At 40.4% G+C, this 26,811-nt stretch overlaps 1 protein-coding gene across 1 annotated transcript in view; it reads left to right on the top strand.

Moving 5' to 3' along the window:
• Window positions 1–26,811, top strand: part of LOC110530307 (BMP/retinoic acid-inducible neural-specific protein 3) — a 94,463-nt gene that overhangs the window by 15,504 nt on the left and 52,148 nt on the right. The window contains exon 2 of the mRNA XM_021613236.2: window positions 13,660–13,987. Coding sequence (XP_021468911.2) covers window positions 13,710–13,987 — 278 coding nt within the window. The 5' untranslated portion in view covers window positions 13,660–13,709. The remainder of the gene's footprint in view (window positions 1–13,659; window positions 13,988–26,811) is intronic.

Raw genomic sequence — 26,811 nt, 5'->3', positions numbered from 1 at the left:
TGTTTGCATAATGTGAAGTTGAATTTTCATCCACTTATGGTAATAGAAATGATCATAAATGTAGCGCTGCCATTTCAGCAGACCACACAGTCTTGCTTCAAAGTGGTTGTGTGTTTTGAACGTTGCATAGAGAGATAAAGGTTAAAGGCCTTATATTATAAAACATGTCCCATCGTGCACTGCTATATCCTAAGACATCAGACGAGTTGTGTTATGTCCACAGTGTGTCGTAAAAATAAGTTCAAATCCAAAAGACAAGGTGAGACATCTCAATACAGTACTGCACAAGCCTCATCCATTAAAGTCAGTGCTGTGCCTACCTTGGTTGAATCATCTTAAAGGCGTGGCAATGCAGGTTTGGTCTGAAGATAAGTGAGGGATCACCAGATACACTCTGAGCGATGCATTGATTTGAATACCGGTATTTTCATTTTGTTGCATTTAATTGAATCAAATTGAATTTGTCAATCTACTGTATTGAAGTCGTGAACTTCAGATTGCACACTTTTTTACAATGTAGTAGGAAAAAACTGATTCATCAAATTTTGAGATGAGCTCTATGTGAGACATTATTGTAAAACGATAGTTCAACACTAAATTGCAAGTCATTAACTATTTCTATTGTGCTGTGTCAGCAAGCCACCCTGGAAATGTTCCCTGGTGGCCTTGCTATATTGCAAATGCCCATCTTGACTCGACACTTATATCAACTACACATACGATCGAGTTCTTGGCAATATATTCTACTTTGTACAGTGATGTGCGTGCTTCCATTTTTGGAATAGAATCTGATACACTAAATGTATTTTCTCAGACAGAGAAGACTGTATTTGCTCTAATTTAGCTGGTAACAAAATATTTTTTGGTGAAAATGTATTATTATATCTTTATCAATCTACATAGTTTTATTTGATTTCCTCTAAAGTGGGAGAGGTAAAAAGGGTACATTTGTTAGATTGTGCAGTGAACTTGGGCAGTCCATCAGATCACAAATGCGTGCCTTCGTTTGAGTCCATTTAAAGGATGTCATTAGGCATGTAGGCATATTAAGTGCACATGGTAGGACATTGCCACTTTCACTGAGGAGGGAAGTGAATGAATAGAGGCCTGAGTTGAACTTGCAAAGCTGAAAGGTCAGAAAATGCCTGTAGATACTGGGTCTTTACTTATACTGAGGCAGCAGCATTTTTGTTATCTCTTGATAAAAAAAGATTCTCGACTTTACAATCCTGAAAGTTAATATCCACTGTAGGCCTGTGGGGCAGTAGTACATCGGCAATAGGAGCGTGATGAATTTTGCCAATGTCAAATTAGACCAATGCAATTATCTTCTGGAAAGTGTTGACAGAGCTGCCATAGCAAACCAGAAAATGGAACACTAACCTGTTCCAGTGTCTGGAACTATTTTGGTCAGACAGAGTGGGTTTGAGACACTATTGAGTCTGGCCTGTCAAAACCGAATTCAATAGCACAGTCACACAAACTGAGGAAGGAACAACATTTGGTCAATTATGGCTGGATGAATGTTGACGTGCACACATTAAGAGGTGTTGCTGCCGCGCTTATGCAACTTTGGCCCCTTGTTGAGCTTTAGGCAGAGATAGAGAGAGAGAGAGAGAGAGAGCGCGAGAGAGAGCGTGAGAGAAACAGAGACAGAGAGAGAGAGAGAGAGAGAGAGAGAGAGAGAGAGAGAGAGAGCGAGAGAGGTGTTTGTTTTTAGGTGCTGCAGTCTCCAGGGGATGGCTGGTTTGTAGAGAGAGGCACATGAGAGGAGTTGGCATGGTAGCCTTGCCGTTGGCCCTGAGGTGAGCACTGAACGCGTCGGTGGGTCGGACCTCCCCTGGGCTGGAGACTTGGATCAGTCCTGCCCTGGCGTATTGATCTCTCACCATTATACATCTTAAAAATATTCCCTTAGAATTATAGGTGGGGATTTATATTCATCATATACATCCAGACTAGGGTTTCCTGATGTACAGTACAATACCATTCCTTGCAAGTACAAGCAACTGGAAAATATCAACAAACTTTCATGTTCATATACATTTTAATCCTCCGAGCTCTGCCCACTGGCAACAAGCAGACTACCAAACAGACTACCAAAAAGGAGATCCCAGCAGACAGAGTGGGAGGGACGTCACATACGGAAGATACACTCTGCATTTTATGAAAACAAGTCTTAGGCCAATATGATGAAATAAAAGCAAACAGATGTGTTTCTCTTTGATTATTGTTAATACAAATCGTCTCTATTTTGTACGGCATTTTAACAGGGTTGTTTTGGCATATCGGAACCATCAAACATTATATTGCATGATATTACATTAATGTTCATTGATAGAGTGATTCATCCTGCAGAAAAAAAAGTTATTTATCTAAAAAATTCAAGAGTGAAAAAACACACAACCACTTTAAACATCACTCAGATAAAGAAAAATTGTTGAATAACTATAGCAATTCTAATGAGCCCCAGGAAAAATGCATTCAGTCCTGGAAAACATACTTCTACAAACTCTCATCTTCTCTAAAGCGCTGTGTTGGGAATATCTATGATGAAATACCCTGCTTCTCTGATGTGAAGATTTTTCATTTCCCTTTTTATTTAGATGCAGAAACATCCCACTGGGGAAAATAAATAAATAAATCTGATGACGTTGAATCAAGGTGGAAAATTGATTGGGTTTCACCAAACTTTTAACCTAAATCCAATGACATGGTGACATGTTTTATTTATTTCATGATTATTTCACATTTGTTGACATCGCAACCAAACATAAATCAAAACTAGACATTGAAATTGCATCTGTTCCCAGTGGGATTTGACTTTTTACATGGAGAGTTTGGCGCCTTTTATCCTCACACAGGCTCTAATACAGGGGTCACCAGTTACATTCAGCCGTGAGCCGATCTTTCATTGAGCGGATGGTCGGAGGGGCGGAGCATACTTGTACACTGCAAATTGACAGCGAGAATCCCAAACAGATATAGTATTTGACAAACACAAAATAATTTCAAACCTTGATTCCATTGGTATACTATCGTATATACAGTGCCTTGCGAAAGTATTCGGACCCCTTGAACTTTGCGACCTTTTGCCACATTTCAGGCTTCAAACATAAAGATATAAAACTGTATTTTTTTGTGAAGAATCAACAACAAGTGGGACACAATCATGAAGTGGAACGACATTTATTGGATATTTCAAACTTTTTTAACAAATCAAAAACTGAAAAATTGGGCGTGCAAAATTATTCAGCCCCCTTAAGTTAATACTTTGTAGCGCCACCTTTTGCTGCGATTACAGCTGTAAGTCGCTTGGGGTATGTCTCTATCAGTTTTTCACATCGAGAGACTGACATTTTTTCCCATTCCTCCTTGCAAAACAGCTCGAGCTCAGTGAGGTTGGATGGAGAGCATTTGTGAACAGCAGTTTTCAGTTCGTTCCACAGATTCTCGATTGGATTCAGGTCTGGACTTTGACTTGGCCATTCTAACACCTGGATATGTTTATTTTTGAACCATTCCATTATAGATTTTGCTTTATGTTTTGGATCATTGTCTTGTTGGAAGACAAATCTCCGTCCCAGTCTCAGGTCTTTTGCAGACTCCATCAGGTTTTCTTCCAGAATGGTCCTGTATTTGGCTCCATCCATCTTCCCATCAATTTTAACCATCTTCCCTGTCCCTGCTGAAGAAAAGCAGGCCCAAACCATGATGCTGCCACCACTATGTTTGACAGTGGGGATGGTGTGTTCAGCTGTGTTGCTTTTACGCCAAACATAACGTTTTGCATTGTTGCCAAAAAGTTCAATTTTGGTTTCATCTGATCAGAGCACCTTCTTCCACATGTTTGGTGTGTCTCCCAGGTGGCTTGTGGCAAACTTTAAACGACACTTTTTATGGATATCTTTAAGAAATGGCTTTCTTCTTGCCACTCTTCCATAAAGGCCAGATTTGTGCAATATATGACTGATTGTTGTTCTATGGACAGTCTCCCACCTCAGCTGTAGATCTCTGCAGTTCATCCAGAGTGATCATGGGCCTCTTGGCTGCATCTCTGATCAGTCTTCTCCTTGTATGAGCTGAAAGTTTAGAGGGACGGCCAGGTCTTGGTAGATTTGCAGTGGTCTGATACTCCTTCCATTTCAATATTATCGCTTGCACAGTTTTCCTTGGGATGTTTAAAGCTTGGGAAATCTTTTTGTATCCAAATCCGGCTTTAAACTTCTTCACAACAGTATCTCGGACCTGCCTGGTGTGTTCCTTGTTCTTCATGATGCTCTCTGCGCTTTTAACGGACCTCTGAGACTTTCACAGTGCAGGTGCATTTATACGGAGACTTGATTACACACAGGTGGATTGTATTTATCATCATTAGTCATTTAGGTCAACATTGGATCATTCAGAGATCCTCACTGAACTTCTGGAGAGAGTTTGCTGCACTGAAAGTAAAGGGGCTGAATAATTTTGCACGCCCAATTTTTCAGTTTTTGATTTGTTAAAAAAGTTTGAAATATCCAATAAATGTCGTTCCACTTCATGATTGTGTCCCACTTGTTGTTGATTCTTCACAAAAAAATACAGTTTATATCTTTATGTTTGAAGCCTGAAATGTGGCAAAAGGTCGCAAAGTTCAAGGGGGCCGAATACTTTCGCAAGGCACTGTATCTCTTTGTTTATGCATGGGAGTATTTGGGAATAGATTTCCTAAGTTAAAACCACTTTGAGCTGATTTCCTTGTGATTTTGCAGTCTTGTCCAACAACAAATTATTTGAATTAATTGATTAATACAATTTTTTTTATTTTGCTCTGAAAACCTGGGGGCCAAATAAAATGACCCCTGGGCTGCCTATTGGGGAGCCCTGCTCTAATACTGTTGATCCCACCTGTCTATGGCTGTAGTCTCTAGCTGACGATCACTTCCCTAAAAGAAAGCACTACTTTCCCCTCTCTAAAACATGCTCGGAAGGATATGAGTCTCCTTTACTCCAGAAGTATCACGAGATATGTCTGATTAAAATTCATGATACCAACCTGACCATAAAAGTATTAGCAGGATGTGTCCACAGGAGAGATGGAATCAGTAACTACACATTGGCATCGTCAGATGCTGTAGTTCCCTTGCTCCATGTCTGTTGGAACATAAACAGTAACACTGTCTGCAGAATTGTGAAGATGATAAGAGATGATAAGCAGATCTCTGGGCTCCATATTTTGCATGAATTCCAAGGTTGAGAATGAGATAGCAGACCAGAGAGATATTTTATGTATTGCATGCTGCTCACACAGTCTACAGCAGCAGGGGTGGGTGAGCATGCAAGCTGGGGGCAAGAATTACATCAACTTCACAAACACCTCACTCTCAACTCAACAGTTTTGAAGCATGATAAACAACCTTGGTAACAGAGCAAAATCAAAAATACATAAACTCTGTACTTACATGACATCAGCTTGAAAAGCAAAACGATGTATATGACTATATACTGTATCTATCCCTCACAGCGAAAATATTAGCCAAAATAATTTATATGATACAGTACAGTAGCTCTAATCAACAGTTACCTCTGGCTTTAGATTACTTCAGACTTTACAAATCAGTAAAATCATCTGGTATTGTTGAACTGATTCATGGTTATGGATTTATTGAAAAAAGGAACGCCTTAAATTATTTCTGCATTCACTATCTCTAACGCACACGCGACACACACAAACACGCGCACACACAAAGAAGAGCCAGCCAGGAAACACTTTCTGCTTTTGTGTTACATTTTATTATTGGTCTTCTGTTAACCTTTAAAACCTCCCCTATGTTCCCATTCAGACTCAACAAGACTGGAGTGCAAAGTTGTGTGGAGAATTTTACAAAGGTTCAAAAGGGGTTTTCAAGAAATGTAAGGCAATGAATTCCGGTTTTGTGGAACAAGTGGTTTGCTTTCTTCTCTGAAGTTTTCTGAGTTGACAATCCAACTGTTATGGTGCTTGGTGCTGTGCTTTATGGACATTTATATAAAAAGTATATATAGAAGGTATAAAAAACTATTGGGCAGAAAAAGTGCAGAAGTACATTTGAGAATTCTATTTGATTCAAGTAACAGCATTGAGAGAGATGGCACGGTGAGTTAAACAGCCAAGATAATGTTCTCCTTACAGTTGAATGTCACCAAATAATAATTATAGACAAAGTACTGTATATCTAGCTAGTGTACTACTGTACCTCTGTTGTCTCCATTTCTATCGGAAATATAATTGCTAAACATTATGCATTAATACGGGCATTAACTTTTTTGTATTCCTCGGCCACACTATGTATTATAATGAATGCCTCTGTAATATAATTACAGTTTCAGTTGCTATGGCTACATGAAAATGCTAACAAATGGTGTTATCGAAATCTCCAAGGTGAAAAAGATAGATCATTAAGATGATTTTGAATCTACCGACAGTGAGACATTTTTGAGGCCCCAGAGATGGCAGTGCGTCTGCTATGGCTGAGAGAAGTTCTTACATCTCTATTCAATCAGCTGAATGTAGTGTGTTAATGCACCACAGCTGTGTTTTAGAGGAGATGAGAAATATCAATCAAACTGTTCTGTTCGGTTTTTCCTTTGGAGAACAAGGGACTTGAACCGTGCCATCTCTCTCAATGCTCTTTCTTGAATCAAATAGAATTGATGTCCCCTAAAAGGTAATGAGTTGTTGTTCAGTGATTTTCAAATGATAGGCTTAGATATTCAAATAGCTTTATATAATTAATCTGAATATGTAATGCAAATATCAACAGAGAAGCACAAGAGCTCCTTGTGGCTTTTCTTAAAAATAAGATCTCATCAACCCTTTAAAGCTAGCCATCAAGCCATGGCTGTTCTGAAATGGATTCTACATAAACACTAGTGACACCTACTTCAATTGTGGCCTTGCAATTGGCCTTGATTAACTTTTACCACTGAAAGCAATTACCATGACAATGCACAGCATTGAGTACGGTTCGTTACATGTTTTCGGCATAGTAACGAGATAAGGTTGACAGTTGCATCACTGAAAATGTTTCACATTGTGAAATGGATTACGATTTCATTTAGCTTTTGATTAATTATGTTTTCATGGGTTGTTTAGTAAAACGTGTATCCCACCTTCATGGATATTTCCTTCAATAGATACTGTATATAATTAAAGCTTACAGAGGCAATTTGAAATTAGGCCCTGCTGTGCTCTCAATTACCAAATGTGGGTGTATTGTTCTTGGCAGAAATTCCACAAACTCCCAAGTCAGTGTGGACCTATTGGGGGATTAGTCAACAAACTAATATAGAGTTGTTGCAATATGCAGATGGACTTTTTATGGAGGCAGTGTTACCAATAGTAAGCAGCTTGGGTAATTATCTGGGCTATGTGATGTATAGGCAATTAACACTACATGGCGTTGTCTTTATGGAGAAAGGACGGCAGCTGGAAAGGTGAAGCAATAACACATCATTGATCCTTTGGTACTTTGGGATTTTCTTCAAATCAAACAGCTGGAAAATATGATGCTCCGAAAGACAGATTGGTGTTTCTTAATTATAAAGTGCTCTATCAATTTTGCAGGTATTGATGGGTCCTAATTGCCCATATGGTTGTTTGCTTAACTTTGGCTCCGTTGGAGGACCCTGATGAAGTTCTAACAGTAATTAATGTGCAGGTAAGAGGTAAGCACCTGCTTTCCTGTTAAAATATGTGTGGCACCTCACTTTTAAGTGCCCTGAACAATGAGGTGTGGCTGAGAATCCGATTATTTTTTACATTCATGCTTTTTCACGCCCTCCTAATTGTTTTAGCTGATTAACTTGCTATGCTTAAGCTTTTTAATTAAGGCTTTTTCATTTTCAGGATTATGGCTTTTGTTTATTTATATTACATCTTGCAAAACAGTTTCCTGGGGGCAAACTTTCACTGGAAGGATGAGATTTGAATAATCTTCATGGTTAGAAAGAATCTGCTCATAAAATATTGATATGTAGAGGTTACTGAGCAAGATGATTGACCTTTAAGAACTATAATCAGGAAGATCTGTGCTGTTTCGCTGCTTGGCGACACCCAACCAGATTCTGATATTCACTAAAAAACATCCCACAGCTTGACGCAGGGTATGTTTATTTGGAAATGGTAGATTTTTCTTTTGAAAAAAGCAATATCATGTGCATCTCAGGGACCTGGTCTGTCTTTGCTTCTCCTCGAATGAGTGGGATGTCTCGCATGGTTAAACACATAGAGTATAGCTTTTGAGTTGGAATCACGATGCTATCGGTGCGATGCAGCTAGACGCATAGGGACCCAAATCTTGCGTAACCAAGATCTATGACAGCTGTTTGGCTTACCATAGCGTAGGAGGTGTACTCCTGATAATTGCTCTCATCCTTTCATCAAACCACGCTTAAGCAAATTGCCAGGCTGGAACTGATGGAAAGTTCTGCCTTGGCTGCCAGTTTTTATAATTGAGCCATAGTACAAACCCACCAACCCGGTACTATGAATACTCTTTTAGTGCAGATAGAAATCCACCCTCAGCAAGAAGTGATAGAGAAATATTGTGGGACAGCTGGCAGGGTTGCTGAGTAGTTAAAACACTGAGTATGAGTAGCTTAGTTCAAGAGAACATCTGGCCTTCTGGTAATGGGACTACACCTGCTTTGCTGGGCCTTGCCAGGAGGCAGGTGTTGGCCCACGCTCACAAACCCTTATTAAGTCAGATTCAATAAGGACTCACAGCTGCACTCATTGCCATGCACACATTACTGGGTATAACTTACAGGTATAGCATACTTATACTTTGTGGATGGTCAGCCTGATATTGTGCCTTATGCTATTTATTATGAAGCAATGAAGAAGCGCACTATCTGTAGCCTTTCTCTTAATGTGTGGTCCTTGCCAATTTGAAGAGCAGTGTATGCCTGTGTGCTTATGTGGGCCCATGTGTGTTTTTGAGTGTGTGTGCATGCGTGCGTGAGTGGGTGCGCGTGTTCTATTCAGGGGTGTTAGCAACTGTGAACATTACCCACCTGCAAAACGTGGTGAATGCTACAAATGTGAATGGCACAAAAGTAACCCAGTTCCCCAGACCATACTTGTCTGAAATTTTATTTCTAAGTGCGAGACGGTAAAATGGTTTTCTATTCCACCCGTGTGCCCTCGTACCTTCATACTGAATTCAAGACATTCGTGTCTTCTCCTTGGTTTTCCTCTTGGGTAGAAAGGGTAAATAGGAAAGTACTTGATTTATGCAAGAAGAACATTAAATGTCAAGGCTAAATTCAGTATTTCCTCCATTATCTCACTGGCTTTTTTTTAGGATGTTGTATTCTTTTTATAATTAGGAAGAATTTCAACAGTGGAGCAATATGGCAAGCCTGGTATGGACATCTCAGTAAGAGGTGGTGCTTTCAGAACTTAGACTCATTTGAAAGGCACATTTCAAGCAAGGTTGGAAAGTCAGCACTATAATTTGTATGAATCAGTTGTGGCTCGTTTTCCCCTCTACTGTAGCTTCATGAGATGACTACCATCATACAGGAGATGATTTCATTTGTAACCGTATCGTGTGAGAAAAATGACACAGCAAGTCATATTTTATTTATGCCAAAGTTGAATTTACACTTGGATTCAGCATATGAAATGTCATTTAAATCTAATATCCTGCTTACAACTGCAAAGTTCAACTGTCGAAATAGAAACATGGAGTTTTGGCTGTAAAGGGTATGGGCAATACAGGGAAACAGGCAAGAAAGGGAGGAATGGAGGGATGATACAGAATGAAAGGAGAAGCAGCAGTAGATACCAGAGCTGTTTCCTGCAGCTTCTCATCTTTATGGTGGATCCACCCCAAGTGGCATTCTATTCCCTATATAATGCACTACTTTTGAAGAGACTCACAGGGCTCTGGTCAGAAGTAGTGCACTATTTAGGGAATAGGGTGCCATTTGGGATGCAGATGGGTCTTCCTCCCCAGTGGAGTGTGCACTGTGCAGTGTGCAATAACCCTACCTCTTCAAAGAGTATCTTAAATTACCCCACAGCACCCCTCATACACTAACCGTAAACCGCTTTGGATAAGAGCGTCTACTAAATGACTAAAATGTAAATGTGAGGGATACTGTTTAAGACGGGCCTTGTCTTGATGACTGGGCAGGCAGATGATAGGTAAAATTAGGTTTTAATTATTAATTCATGTGATGCACAAAGGTGAAATAAAGTTCTCATTATTATTTCACAGTGATTCATTCTCAACCTAAGGTATATTATGTTGTATCCTCTTAGTTTTTGAAATAATGGATGGAATTCTAATCAGTTGGAATGCAGGTGCTTCAAGTATAGGTTCACACTACATGCTTTTTAAAATCCTACAGACAGATTTATCTTTCACATTGCAAGACAGTGAGAAACATGTGAGATGTAAGGTGTTCACTTCACAGCAGAATGAACGGTGGTGGGTGTTCTATGGTTAAGTTTCCTTGAGATTTAAAAAGTCTATTATTATTCCTTAACAGTATTGGAGGATGACCATTGCTACCATATGCAATTACTGCACAAACTAATTGTTAAGCTATCATTGTTAATGCATGAATGTGATTTAAGAAATTACAAAGTTAATACACAGGTAGACCATTCTAGAGAGCAACTTATTTTAAAGTGCTACCGAACTGTCATCTATTTTATGTGAGGAAAGCTTTAAGCAGATAAATTTTAAAGTGGGACAGTTGAGCAGAAAGGGGAGGGAAACAAAGGGCAAAAGGAACATAATGCATATATTATATTGAACAAAAATATAAACACAACATGCAACAATGTCAAATATTTGACTGAATTACTGTTCAAATGAGGAAATCATTCAATTTAAATAAACTCATTGGGCCCTAATATATGGATATACTGCATGGCCTCACAATGGGCATCAGGATCTCATCATGGTATTTCTGTGCATTCAAATTTACATCGATAAAATGCAATTGTGTTCGTTGTCCGTAGCTTATGCCTGCCCATACCATAACCCTACCGCAACCATGGGGCACTCTGTTCACAACATTGACATTAGCAAACTGCTCATCCCATGGTGCCGTACACATGGCCTGCTATTGTGAGGTCAATTGGACGTACTGCCAAATTCTCTAAAACAATGTTGGAGGCGGCTTATGGTAGAGAAATTAACATAAAAGTATCTGGCAACAGCTCTGGTGGACATTCCTGCAGTCAACATGCCAACATCCCTCAAAACTTGAGACATCTGCACGCATTGTGTTGGGAATACTATTAGTCCCATATCACTTGTACAGTTTGTTCAAGCTTGTTCTATTCTTGGCCCTAAATGTTTGATTGTGCAGTGCATATTCAACGCTACAGTAACTCATTAATATAAAAAAAACGCAATTTACCCCGCTCTTCAGGCATGATGTCTGAAGGAAATATATACTGTATAAATTATATGTACAGTATATGTTATATACAGTGCATTCAGAAAATACTCAGACCCCTTAACTTTTTCCACATTTTGTTACGTTACAGCCTAAATTGGATGAAATAATCCCCCCCCCTCATCAATCTACACACAATGCCCCATAATGACAAAGCGAAAGAGGTTTTTAGAAATTTTTGCAAATATATTAGAAATAACAAACAGATACCTTATTTACATAAGTATTCAGACCCTTTGCCATGAGACCCGAAACTGAGCTCAGGTGCATCCTGTTTCCATTGATCAACCTGGAGATGTTTCTGCAACTTGATTGGAGTTCAACTGGTAAATTCAATTGATTGGACATGATTTGGAAAGGCACACACATGTCTATATAAGGTCCCACAGTTGACAGTGCATGTCAGAATAAAAACCAAGCCATGAGGTTAAAGGAATTGTCCGTAGAGCTCCGAGACAGGATTGTGTCGAGGCACAGATCTGGGGAAGGGTACCAAAATAATTCTGGTCCCAAAGAACCCAGTGGCCTCCATCATTCTTCAATGGAAGAAGTTTGGAACTACCAAGACTCTTCCCAGAGCTGGCTTCCCGGCTAAACTGAGCAATCGGGGGAGAAGGGCCTTGGTAAGGTAGGTAACCAAGAACCCGATGGTCACTCTGACAGGGGTCCAGAGTTCCTCTGTGGAGATGGGACAACCTTCCAGAAGGACAACCATCTCTGTAGCACTCCACCATTCAGGTCTTTATTGTAGAGTGGCCAGACAGAAGCCACTCCTCAGTAAAAGGCACATGACAGCCCGATTGGAGTTTGCCAAAAGGCACCTAAAGGACTCTCAGACCATGAGAAACAAGATTATCTGGTCTGATGAAATCAAGATTTAATTCTTTGGCCTGAATGCCAAGCGTCATGTCTGGAGGAAACCTGCCAGCATCCCTACGGTGAAGCATGGTGTGGCAGCATCATGCCATGTTTTTTTGTTCACCTTCCAACAAGACAATGATCCTATGCACACAGCCAAGACACTGCAGCAGTGGCTGTGTGTCTGAATGTCCTTGAGTGGCCCAGCCAGAGCACACTCTTGAACCCAATCGAACATCTCTGGAAAGACCTGAAAATAGCTGTGTAGCGATTCTCCTCATCCAACCTGACAGAGCTTAAGAGGATCTGCAGAGAAGAATGGGAGAAACTCCCCAAATACAGGTGTGCAAAGCTTGTAGCGTCATAGCCAAGAATACTTGAGGCTGTAATCACTGCCAAAGGTGCTTCAACAAAGTACTTAGTTAAGGGTCAAAATACTTATGTAAATTGATATTTCAGTTTTTCTTTTTTACACATTTGAAAAAATCTAATAAAAAATATTTTTTCTTTGTCATTATGGGTTATTGTGTGTAGATTGATGAGGGGGATGGGGGGCCCATGTGGGTAACTGGCATGCCCTGCCTTGATTGGGTAACTGATTCATTTTAAAAAATGGAATAATACATTCATGTGACTGGTCAATTGTGTAAATCAGGGGCTTGGTCCATGAGGCAAAATACATAAATAAAAATAACATTATTTTTTTATTACTATAATTTTGGATCCAACCACAGGAGCCCGCTCTCAATGTTCAAAACACACCAGAGAGCATAATTAAGCCTCAGAGGATCAGTAGTTTATAAAACTGTGGATTAAGTTTGATCACAAGCACATACAGGTACAGTATCTCCCAAAATGAATGAAACATAAATGGTCTTAAAAGGGTGTTGCAGATCCGCTTCAACAAATCCCTGGGGCCTATGATTTCTTAATCTGGCCCAGGGAGTGCTACCACATAAAATACCACATTGTGTATTTGATTGAACTGAGGCCTAAAGCAGGTTTTTTTATTCCCTTCCTTCACAGATCTAGACCAATACTTGGAGTATAGCTCTCCAAATCTAGCTGAAGAAAGGCTCTTACAGTGTAGTTAGTACAGGCCAAGATTGAATGCATCGACCTGGGAGGGAAGTCTAGCCAGTTGTATTATTAGGTTTTTGGCTCTGAAAAAGAAAGTTACTGCATGTGTGTTTGATTAAGTTGATCCCTAAGAGAAGCTTTGACGAAGGCTGTGAGGCTGATACATCAGCTAAATAAACACAAGTGATACTGTCAAGAAAGGTGTCCAAGTTTTAATTTTCTTTCAAGTTGACCTCTGAATTGAGCCCAAAAACATGTTGTCTCTCTTTCCCTTTATAGGTCAGGAGGGATTAGTAGAAGAATGCTGGTCCCGGGTGCCAAACAGGAAGATGGTGATGCGTTGGCCGAGTGCTGCAGCTGTTAAATGGTTGCTGTTGATGCTCCTATGGCAGTGGACAGTGCTGGGCCACCTCGGCTGGGTTCTGGCCCTGGCTGAGGGACAGCAGAGTAAGAACCCCTCACTCACTGCTGCCAGCACTGGACGCCAGAGTGGCGGCCACCTGGATTGGCTACTGTCCGAGAAGGGACCTTTCCACCGTTGTCCTGAATACACAGAGTTCAAAGAACGCTTCCAGCAGGGTTTCTCCACACGCTATAAGATCTACAGGTGAGAATCTAGAGGCGAGGTGTGTATGCGTGTGTGTGTGTACGGTGCCTTGAAAAAGTATTCACCACCCTTGGCCTTTTACCCATTTTGTTTTATTACAGCCTGTAATTTAAATGTATTTTTATTTGGATTTCATGTAATGGACATACACAAAATAATCCAAATTAGTGTAGTGAAATGAAAAGATTTCAAAAAATTTAAAAACAAATTAAAAGTGGTGTGTGCATATGTATTCACCCCCTTTGCTATGAAGCCCCTAAATAAGATCTGGTGCAACCAATTACCTTCAGAAGTCACATGATCTGTCACATGATCTCAGTATATATACACCTGTTCTGAAAGGCCCCAGAGTCTACCATACCACTAAGCAAGTGGCACCACCAAGCAAGCGGCACAACCAAGCAAGAGGCACTAAGAAGACCAAGGAGCTTTCCAAACAGGTCAGGGACAAAGTTGTGGAGAAGTGCATATCAGGGTTGGGTTATAAAAAAATACCTGAACCTTTGAACATCCAACGGAGCACCATTAAATCCATTATTAAAAAATTGAAATAATATGGCACCACAACAAACCTGCCAAGAGAGTGCTGCCCACCAAAACTCACAGACAAGGCATGGAGGGCATTAATCAGAGAGGCATCAAAGAGACCAAAGAAAACCCTGAAGGAGCTGCAAAGCTCCACAGTGGAGATTGGAGTATCTGTCCATTGGACTACTTTAAGCTGTACACTCCACAGAGCTGGGCTTTATGGAAGAGTGGCCAGAGTTGCTTAAAGAACAAAGTGAGCAAACACATTTGGTGTTCGCCAAAAGGCATGCGGGTGACTCCCCAAACATATGGAAGAAGGTACTCTGGTCAGATGAGACTAAAATGGAGCTTTTTGGCCATCAAGGAAAACGCTATGTCTGGTGCAAACCCAACACCTCTCCTCTCAACACCATCATGGTGGTGGCAGCATCATGCTGTGGGGATGTTTTTCATCGGCAGGGACTGGGAAACTGGTCAGAATTGAAGGAATGATGGATGGCGCTAAATACAGGGAAATTCTTGAGGGAAACCTGTTTCAGTCTTCCAGAGATTTGAGACTGGGACAGAGGTTCACCTTCCAGCAGGACAATGACCCTAAGCATACTGCTAAAGCAACACTCGAGGGGTTTAAGCGAAAACATTTAAATGTCTTGGAATGGCCTAGTCAAAGCCCAGTCCTCAATCCAATTGAGAATCTGTGGTATGACTTAAAGAATTCTGTACACCAGCAGAACCCATCCAACTTGAAGGAAATTTAGTAGTTCATATCAAATCAAAAATCAAATCAAATTTTATTTGTCACATACACATGGTTAGCAGATGTTAATGCTAGTGTAGCGAAATGCTTGTGCTTCTAGTTCCAACAATGCAGTAATAACCAAAGAGTAATCTAACCTAACAATTCCACAAAAACTACCTGATACACACAAGTGTAAAGGGATGAAGAATATGTACATAAATATATGTTAATGAGTGATGGTACAGAATGGCATAGGCAATATGCAGTAGATGGTATAGAGTACAGTATATACATATGAGATGAGTAATGTAGGGTATGTAAACATAAACGTGGCATTGTTTAAAGTGGCTAGTGATAGATTTTTACATCCATTTTTACATTATTAAAGTGGCTGGAGTTGAGTCAGTATGTTGGCAGCAGCCACTCAATGTTAGCGGTGGCTGTTTAACAGTCTGATGGCCTTGAGATAGAAGCTGTTTTTCAGTCTCTCGGTCCCTGCTTTGATGCACCTGTACTGACCTCGCCTTCTGGATGAAAGCGGGGTGAACAGGCAGTGGCTCGGGTGGTTGTTGTCCTTGATGATCTTTATAGCCTTCCTGTGACATCGGGTGGTGTAGGTATCCTGGAGGGCAGGTAGTTTTCCCCTGGTGATGCGTTGTGCAGACCTCACTACCCTCTGGAGAGCCTTATGGTTGTGGGCGGAGCAGTTGCTGTACCAGGCGGTGATACAGCCCGACAGGATGTTCTCGATTGTGCATCTGTAGAAGTTTGTGAGTGCTTTTGGTGACAAGCCGAATTTCTTCAGCCGCCTTCTTCACGACGCTGTCTGTGTGGGTGGACCAATTGAGTTTGTCTGTGATGTGTACGCCGAGGAACTTAAAACTTACTACCCTCTCCACTACTGTTCCATCGATGTGGATAGGGGGGTGCTCCCTCTGCTGTTTCCAGAAGTCCACAATCATCTCCTTTGTTTTGTTGACATTGAGTGTGAGGTTGTTTTCCTGACACCACACTCCGAGGGCCCTCACCTCCTCCCTGTAGGCCGTCTCGTCGTTGTTGTTAATCAAGGCTACCACTGTAGTAGGAATGGGAAAGAATTTCAGTCTCTCGATGTGCAAAACTGATAGAGACATACCCCAAGCGACTTACAGCTGTAATCGCTGCAAAAGGTGGCGCTACAAAGTATTAACTTAAGGGGGCTGAATAATTTTGCACGCCCAATTTTTCAGTTTTTGATTTGTTTTGAAAAGTTTGAAATATCCAATAAATGTCGTTCCACTTCATGATTGTGTCCCACTTGTTGTTGATTCTTCACAAAAAAATACAGTTTTATATCTTTATGTTTGAAGCCTGAAATGTGGCAAAAGGTCGCAAAGTTCAAGGGGGCCGAATACTTTCGCAAGGCACTGTATGTGTGTGTTATTTTTTAAAAGAGATTCATCTTACGAACTATATTTTTTCAAAGTTCTTCTGCATGCAGCTACAATAGTAGCTGTTGAGAGAAAGGAATATGTGCCCTGTGCCACAGCTTTCTTTGAATGATACTGTACTGTACTGCAGTGTTATGTCCATGCTGCACTGCACTCTGATGAACCATACCATACCAAGCAAGAGACAAAAAGCACTTCCACATCCCATCCATGTATTTTTCAACGTCTCTATCTTTTCTAAAGCATTATAATTATTCTAAATGTAATATCAAATGTGATGTGCTCGATCTGATATGCCTGCATTTAAAATGGTAATTTCCTCAGCTTGGAATATATTTGTACTCTGACCCTTTCCTGTCCTTCCCATTCCTCCATCACACATCCAGGCCTATTTCATTGTATTGCTCCATGCGCTCTCCATGGTGCTATTGTACATTCACCTCAGTCAAATTATAGCTCCAGATTAGTGGGGGCATTTTTTCCCTGCTGTGCTGCTAATGCTACTTGACTGTGGGCATGTTGAAAGATGTGTCGCCATGCAAGGTGGATTTCTTTACCGACAGAACTGACTTTCATCTCTTGGAAAACAATGAATTCAGAAATCTGCTTGAGTTTTCTTCTTGTCCAACTTGAAATGACAGGTTTCATTGCAGATGCACAGAGCATGGCTAGACAGGAAAGGTGTAGCTTTCGGACAGAAGTGGGACACATCACAACGTGCCCTGGGACAGTGTCAAAAATGACTAAGACAAGGAACTTGAATGCAGATTCTTACAGGGGAGACATGAGTCATCCATTTATGCAATTGCAATATTTCTTAAGTTTTCTAAATGTATCTGTTATACCTTTTATTTTCCCCCTGAAATTTGTGTTTGAATGAATCCCTGCTAGTTGTTCTATTCTATCTCAGGCTGTGTAATAAATATTACTCAGTCTGTGTATAGGGGCCATTAACCATGCTTAGGCTTTTAGCAAGCCTCAGTGCTGCATTATGAGTGTATCTACTCTGTCGGTCAAGTTTGGCCTCTTTCTCTGCCTCCTCTGCCCCACATGTAGCTGACATTGGCCAACTCCAATGTCAGCATGGGAAGAGCAGCTGGGCAGAAAAGGGCCTGCAGATCTGTGATGGAATCAGGCAAAGAGCACAGCCAGCACTGTTTGAAAGGTTGCCTAGCAGGCAAATTGCGGGTGTGTGCATGTGCGTGTGCAATATTGTCCGGCCAACACCTCAGCCGTCAATGGACATAAATGAGGTTTCCCCCAAATGTGCTGCCAAGGCCTTTTGATGTGTTCACTGATCTCTTTAAAGGACACCCAGGGAGAAAGTAGGTGTGCAAGTCTGCACATTACGAATAGGGAACACCAACTGGGTTATATAGAGGAAGGCTGATGTTCCCCCTCTCTGCCTGGTCACAGCTGCCCTACGGGTGGTGCACTGAAAAATTCCAGCTAAAGCAAACTCAGTCATCCTTGCTGTTACTTTCTGGAGTGAAGGGGCTTTGTCCTATTTGAATAGCAAGCCTGATATGTTCTGTAATTTTTTTAATGTTTCCTGAGTTCAAGTGTTGTGCAGGGAGAATCCGATTCTGTAAGTGCCATTGACATGATAACTACACAGCATGTATTTACTATGCCTGTGAAATATGTAAAGATATGTGATTTTACTTTCGAAGAGCCCCCATGCCTATAAATAAATTGAATGTGAGGGTCACAGGGCCAAGGATGCTTAAATTCCCTGCAGAATCTAGCAATGGTGTTTGTCAAAGAAAGAGCTGCTGCCGCTGCTGGCTATGGTCTTGCCAGTTCTCTCATGGACGAGGTTTGCAACCTAATAGATATCCTATTGAAATAATCGTTACATGAATAGATAAACCGCAATTTAATGTGATTTGAAAAAACTGTACAACTTTAAAACAAGATAGCGAAGCAGCACGTCTTGCAGATTGGGGAATTTCTTCTTTCATAGGCCTTCATTTGGTGAGAGGAAATAGGAAAGAACGGGAAGGATGTTACATTATCCAGACAGGAAGATACTTATATAAAGCTGGCTCTCCCAGGAGGTGTTATGGGATGATAGATGCGTTCCCTTAAGATACATTACTGCTGGCTCATTGTGCTTTTGAGCCATGTGAGGTGGCAGCACTGACAGCCTATAGGGACTCCACTGAGCACATCCAGGGCTCAACGGCTCCCGTAACATGGTAACAGCTCATCCTGGAGGCAGCAAGAACTGCCAAGACAATAAATCAAGTAATGAAACATGGTCAATCGCAAATTAGTACGTGAGGATGTACAATGCTGATGCAGAAATCTGGAGACTTTACAATGAGGTTGAACATTTTCAAAATAATGGAAGATTATTAATAAGTGAACCTTGTCTGGCAACCTTGGATTTGTCTGGCAACCCAGGCCCTGAAATGTGAATTGTAAGATATTGGTGTAGGGTTCTGAGGCGCACCGGCTTTGTGTAGATGACTTGATGTAATTGACCACCTCGCTCCCAACTACCCACAATAACATTTCACATTCTGCATTGAACTGATGTTTTGTCTTCAAGTGTATGGGTTTTGTTGACCTGTGTTTCTTTTTGGTATTGAACGTGTGATTGTCATTTTGTGTTGGCATAGTGACTGTTGTTGTAATCGTTCTTTTAAAAATCATGGGTAAAGCTTTCAAAATACAAACAAAGGCCTTCAGTATGAAGACTACCTCAGCTTATTTAAAGAAAGACACTTTCTGAAAATCAGTTGTTTAATTCAGGTTCAATAAAGGGACTGTTAGTTTCAGGGTCAATATAAAAACATTAACTAGAAATTAAAGAGACAAGCTGCATGTCTCTCATCAGGTCAGACATAATGCTATGAGACGGGAGGAACATTTATCAGCCATTCTCATTTAATTTTCCAGAAAGTTAATTATTGACAGAATTACTTCTCCCTCTGTATATCAAGTGTGGCTAAAACGGATTCTAAATCTGAAGTGTGTCCATGATATATGATTACTTTTTCAGAGGGAAATCATTATTTGCTGTTTTGATTTTCTAGCTTTTTATTCTATTTCAGTCTATTTCTCAACGGTTAACACAGTTGAGCAATCGAATTACTTAGTTGAAGGCTGTGACTCCCCATGTACAATTAACAAGATTAATTTAATTCTAATGGAGAATCAGAATGTGCTATTCAACTTGTTGGGAATAGAGCTGCTCTGAGCCTTTGGTGCACTTGCACAATACGTTATCCCATTTAGTATAAATGTTCCAGTAACTGACATTTATTTGAGTTCTACTTTGTCCTTTAACAGAATTATTCCTCATTCAGCTGGACAATTTAAATTCTCTGAGAGGAAATGTTGAACTGATTTCAATTTGAGGGAAAGCGTTGCAAGCATACATATTCTGCTAAGCATAAACATTCTAAGAGAATGCGTTATACCAGCACAACAGGAGAAAGGGAAGAGACGCCAATTTCCTTTTGCCCTTTTAGCTCTAAAATCTCAGAAGAGATTTGTGCAATAAAGTATACTCCTACTGCTATTTTAGAAAAGTACTTTAAAAAAGTCTCTCTCTGCATTACAAATATTTCTATCGCAACACAATAGTACTTTTGTTCAGCAGACCAGCCCTGTCTGGCCCTGAAAAATTGCGAGAATCAATATAAAAAATTAACTTGAAAAGTTTTCCAAGAAATTGCTACAATACTTCACAAAAACACATTGACTTGAAAGACTGCCTCCTCAGTGGATGAGGGCCAAATATGAATAAGATGGAAACCTAGTTTTCAGTTTTCTGAGGAAATGGGGCAGATCAGCCATTCCCCTTTTGCCTCTCAAAATAGCACACAGAAATCTAACACAGTAAGAGAGCCATTCGACACCTTGATCATATCAAGGGTTCATATAGAGGTTGACCTACTGATCATGGCATGTTTGTGTTAGAGACGCCATCTGATCTGAAATCCTGCAGCTCTGGTCTTGGACTGATTCATGTAAATGTCAGAAGTTTGATTTCGAAAAAGTATCATATTTTAATTTTGGCTTCTCAAACTAACTCAGACATTTTGTGTAATTGGTTAATCAAATCTCCCCATTCTTGCTCAATTTTGCATGCCTTCTCAAACAGCTACAACTGTATATGCATTCGCACATCAAGTCTTCACTTGAGTTGGGCTCCCCGATGGAACAACTGTTGAACATCTGAGCTTGTGGTTGTTTGTGGGGGAAGGGTGGGGAGAGTATGTGTATGTATCCCACATCTGTTGCTATGGGGTAATGATGTTAGGGACAGTATAGGATGAATCACAATAATTGTTTCCTAAAATATTAATTGCTTGCCAAGAAATTAAATGTTTGTATTACCAGTCCTGGTTATAGGTAACAATAGGTAACGATCAAATATGAAGAGCTTACATCATTATGCATATTATTAGTTAATTGTATAAATAAATGTATATTATATATATATATATATATATATATATATATATATATATATATATATATATAAAATAAAATCTTTAAATAACTGTATACAATACAATTGAGGTGAGGGCATTGTAAATGCTTTTGGCTGTTAATCTGCGGCTGTTCTGTAGGTGGCACTGTGTGCTCTTTTTAAAGGATGGGTCCTGTCACGTTCGTCATATTGTTGAGACCAAGGCGCAGCGTGATAAGCATACATTCTTCCTTTTAATGAAGGAAAAACACTAAACAAACTAACAAAGAAACAAAACGAACGTGAAGCTATATAATACGAGTGCTGACAGGCAACTACACACAGACAATAACCCACAAAACCAAAATGGAAAAATGGCAACCTAAATAGGATCCCCAATCAGAGACAACGATAAACATCTGTTTCTGATTGGGAACCAATTCAGACCACCATAGACCTACATATACCTAGACATACCAAAACACCATAGAATTACAAAAAACCCTAGACAAGACAAAAACACACATACCACCTTCGTCACACCCTGACCTAACCAAAATAATAAAGAAAACTAAGATAACTAAGATAAACCCCCCCAAAGGTGCGGACTCCCGGCTGCAAACCTAAACCTATATGGGAGGGTCTGGGTGGGCATCTAACCTGGGTGGCGGCTCTGGTTCTGGACGCTGCCCCCCTTCTTTACCCTGAGTCCGCTCTTGTGTCACTGACCCGTGGATCATCGTCGGAGGCTCTGGACTGCGGATCCTCGTCATAGGCCCTGGGCTGCGGACCCTCGCTGCGTGGATCATTGCTGGATGTTCTGGACTGGGGACCGTCGCTGGACACCCCGGACTGGGGACCGTCGCTGGAGACCCCGGACTGTGGCCGTCGTTGGAGGTTCCGGTCTGTGAACTGTCGCCGGAAGCTCTGGACTGGGTACTGTCACCGGACGCTCTGGACTGCCGAGGCACACTGTAGGCCTGGTGCGTGGTGCCTGCACTTGTGGTACCGGGCTGGGGACATGCACCTCAGGGCGAGTGCGAAGAGCAGGAACAGGGCATACTTGAATGTGGAGGCGCCCTTTAGAGAGAGTTCGAGGAGCAGGAACAGGACACACCTGACTGGGAAAGCACACTTGAGGGAGAGTGCGAGGAGTTGGCACAGGGCGCACTGGGTCTTGAAGGTACACTGGAGACCTGGTGTGTATAGCCGGCATCAATTGATCCGGAACTTTAACACACGTTTCAGGACGAGTATGGCGAGCTGACTCAGGTGGCACCAAACCGACAACACATTATTTTATTCCAAATCCGTGCGTCAACAACTCCCCTATTTCTCTCTCCTCCGAATCCTCCTTCTTCTCCCAGACTGGCTCTGGTTTACTCCTCGGCTCCGCCGACTGCTCCATGTGCCACCCCCAAAAAATTTATTGGAGTTTCTGTGGTTGCCTTGACTCCTCGTATCGTCGCCTTTCATTCTGTGCTATCTCCACCTGCTTCCATGGCAGGGTCTTGTCCCCTGCCATTACCTCCTCCCAGGTCCAGGATGTCCTCCACTCATCTTTCTCCAGGGCCCAGGATGCCCGCTCCTCATTCACACGCTGCTTGGTCCTTATTTGGTGGGTTATTCTGTCACTTTCGTCATAACGAGTAGACCAAGGTGCAGCGTGATATGAATACATAACTCTTTAATTAAAGAGAGAACACTGAACAAACTATACAAAACAAAAAAATGAACCGTGAAGCTAATATTGCTAGTGCAGACAGGCAACTAAACATAGAATATACTGTAACCCACAAAACCAAAATGGAAAATGGCAACTTAATTTGGGTTCCCAATCAGAGACAGCTGTTTATCGTTGTCTCCGATTGGGGATCCTATTTAGGTTGCCATTTTCCATTTTGGTTTTGTGGGTTATATTGTATGTTTAGTTGCCTATATTCTATGTTTAGTTGCACTTCAGTGTTGTGGGGCAAAATGCATAGTGGATAGAATTAGAAGTGCATTGTCGGATATTATCCTAATCAGACAGGCTTTTTTTAACATGGACGATACATTGGAGATAATATAAATGACAAGTACTGGAAACAATAGACCACTATGAAAAATCTGGGAAACCAGGCCTATTCCAGTTTACCTATTTGCTTATGGCCATGCCTACACCTAACAACTTGTTTTTAAAAAATTGTATGATTATAAATTATTCAATTTTATTTGGAACGGCAAGCCAAAAAAATGTTTATGGCCTTATCATATAATGAATATGAATTAGAAGGGCAGAAATGATTAATTATTAAAGCATTAGACATTTCACTAACGGCTTCGGTCATACAAAAGCTATACTTAAATCTGAACTGGTTCTCTAACAGAGTAGTAAGAATGTCTCACCCCGTGTTCAAGAATGGCCCTTTTCCCTTTATTCAGAATACAACCTCTCCTTGTCGGTTATTTGAAAATGAAATAATCTTCAAAATATCGCTATTCTTAAAACAAACCATAGAAGGTTGCTTGCAATTTCAATTTAATCAACCAGAAAAGACAGAACAAATATTACAACAAGTATTATGGTTAAACTCAAATATACTAATGATAAAAAACATTACTTTTGGAAAGAATGTTTAAAAAACGTATAATCTTTGAAAATTATATCATGAATAGGACTGGTGGAGTTATATCAAATATATTGAAAGGTCTGCTCTATCCAAAATTACAACCAAATAATTGCAGCATTACTGCACAAATGGAAAAGGCAAGTGGAAGGGGGAGAAAGTAAGAAACTTGTCTGTCGGCACTGCATTAAAAACAACAATTGGATACAAAACAATTGTGATAAATAAACAAGTATATCAGTTTCATTTAAGGACCAAAAATTGCCATACAGATTGCAAAATAGTTGGGAAGAGATTTTGGATTTATCGATTCCATGGCACATGGTTTATGAACTAAGACACAAAACGACACCGGATTCAAAATTCTTGCAACCAATATATGAGGGATAAATCCATCTCAACTCTGCAGATTTTGCTGCCAAGAGACAGAATCATTAAAAAAACTAGGTGTTATACATTAGGAATGTGACCAAAATAACTTTTTACCACCTGAGGAACATTGCCAAGGTGCGGCCATTTCGCTCTCAGGCTGATACAGAGACTCATCCATGATTTTATTACAAGCAGTCTTGACTACTGTAATGCTCTCCTGTCTGGTCTACCCAAGAAAGCCATTGCTCAACTGCAAAACATACGGAATGCTGCAGCACAGGTACTGACCAAGACCAGATGGAGAGCACACATTACACTGGTTTATAGGTCTCTGCACTGGCTGCCTGTGAGATTTAGAATTCATTTAAATATACTTCTATTGGTTTAGAAATCAATCCACCATTGGGCACCCCAATACACGTCAGACATGCTTTTAAAATATGTACCCAGTAGGTCCCTCAGGTCCTCTGTCACTGGCCTTTTAACTATGGAGAGGCAGCCTTTAGAAATTAGGCTGCCAGCCTCTGTAATAGCATAACAGAGAACCTGAGGGGGGCTGAAACTGTAGACCTTTTAAAAGAGATCTAGAACACATTCTAGCTTTTCTTTTCTTTAGGGTGCTTCTTAGTTCTTCCGTTTTTGTCATTCTTTTGTTTTGTATCTTATTTTTTGTTGTTTAGTAAATATTTCAGCTTTTATTTTAATCGTTTTTCCTCGTTTTTTTCCTGTAAAGCACATTGCATTGCATTCCATGTTAAATTAGATCATTGTTTTGATACTGTCCATATGTAGCTTGTTTTTGGTTGCAGGTTCAGGAATGGCTGAGTAATTGCAACATTTACCTGGAGCTACCTCTGCAAAAAGCAGTGGTGGATGATTTGAAAAGTTATGGTCAATCGATAATAATCAATAATATAATATACTTGCCAAAATTGTTTCTCTTTAATCTGTAGAAGGTATGAGAATAGAAAGGTTTAAAACGTTTGTGAAACATCACAGCACAGTTGAAATATATAAGGCAAATATAAATTTAAACTGGATGGTGTTCAGAGATAGACAGGAGGGGTTGAGGGGAGCTGAAGGGTGGGACTAAAATTAACAAGAAAACAAGATAAGAAATTGCAAAATATACTGTGTCTGTAAAATGTAAATTGGTTCAGAACTTTTGTGAAACATCACAGCACAGTTGAAAAATATATGGCAAATAGAAATCAAAACTGGATGGTCTTCAGAGATAGATCAGTTGTGTTGTGACAAGGTAGGGGTGGTATTATGGCAAGAACAGCTCAAATAAGCAAAGAGAAATGACAGTCCATCATGACTTTAAGACATGAGGTTTAGTCAATCCGGAAAATGTCAAGAACTTTGAAAGTTTCAAGTTTCAAATGCAGTAGCAAAAACCATCAAGCGCTATGATGAAACTGGCTCTCATGAGGTCCACCACAGGAAAGGAAGGCCCAGAGTTACCTCTGCTGCAGAGGAATGATTCATTAAAGTTACCAGCATCAGAAATTTCTGCCCAAATAAATGCTTCACAGAGTTCAAGTAACAGACACATCTCAACATCAACTGTTCAGAGGAGACTGCGGGAATCAGGCTTTCATGGTCGAATTGCTGCAAAGGACACCAATAATAAGAAGAAACTTGCTTGGGCCAAGAAACACAAGCAATGGACATTTGACCATTGGGAATCTGTCCTTTAGTCTGATGAGTACAAATTTGAGATTTATTGGTTCCAACCGGTATGGCTTTGTGAGATACAGAGTAGGTTAACGGATGACCTCTGCATGCGTGGTTCCCACCGTGAAGCATGGAGCTGTGGGTGTGATGGTGCTTTGCTGGTGACAGTCTGTCATGTATTTTGAATTCAAGACACACTTAACAGCATGGCTACCACTGCATTCTGCAGCTATAACCCATCCCATCTGGTTTGCGCTTAGTGGGACTATCATTTGTTTTTCAACAGGATAATGACCCAACACACCTCCAGGCTGTGTAAGGGCTATTTGACCTAGAAGGAGAGTGCTGCATCAGATGTCCTGTTCTCCCCAATCACCCGAGCTCAACCCAATTGAGATGGTTTGTGATGAGTTGGACCGCAGAGTGAAGGAAAAGCAGCCAACAAGTGCTCAGCATATGTGGGAACTCCTCCAAGACTGTAGGAAATGCATTCCAGGTGAAGCTGGTTGAGAGAATGACAAGAGTTTGCAAAGCGGTCATCAAGGCAGTTATTTCATAGTTTTGATGTCTTCACTATTATTCTACAATGTAGAAAATATTAGAAATAAAGAAAAACCCTTGAATGAGTAGGTGTGTCAAAATGTTGGACTTGTAATGTCTATTTAAAAGAATATATACAATATAAGTTATTTACAAAATATTTACAAAAAATATAAATGAGTGATTGGAAATTATGATGACAATAACATTGATGAAAGCCACGGTCTATCTGCAATATTAAAGCTGACCAACCCCCTAAAAATGTTGTTTTTTATATAATGTAACATTTGGATACTTACTGAGACTTGGTTAAAAATTCTGTGCCAGACTCCGATGTGTCTCTCAATTTATATAATGTTTATAGATCTGACAGAGCTGGCAGAGTCACCATATTGATAAAGAACAACATAAATGTTACTGTGTGTAATACCACTCTTGTCCCCAAGCAATTTGAATGTCTTGTACTAAATGCAGGCCTTGGTAATAATGCCCAACTA

This window comes from Oncorhynchus mykiss, chromosome 8 (genome assembly GCF_013265735.2).
Source record: "Oncorhynchus mykiss isolate Arlee chromosome 8, USDA_OmykA_1.1, whole genome shotgun sequence".
NCBI lineage: Eukaryota > Metazoa > Chordata > Actinopteri > Salmoniformes > Salmonidae > Oncorhynchus > Oncorhynchus mykiss.
Note: the sequence above shows the minus strand (reverse complement) of the source record. Positions and strands in the feature narration are given on the sequence as shown.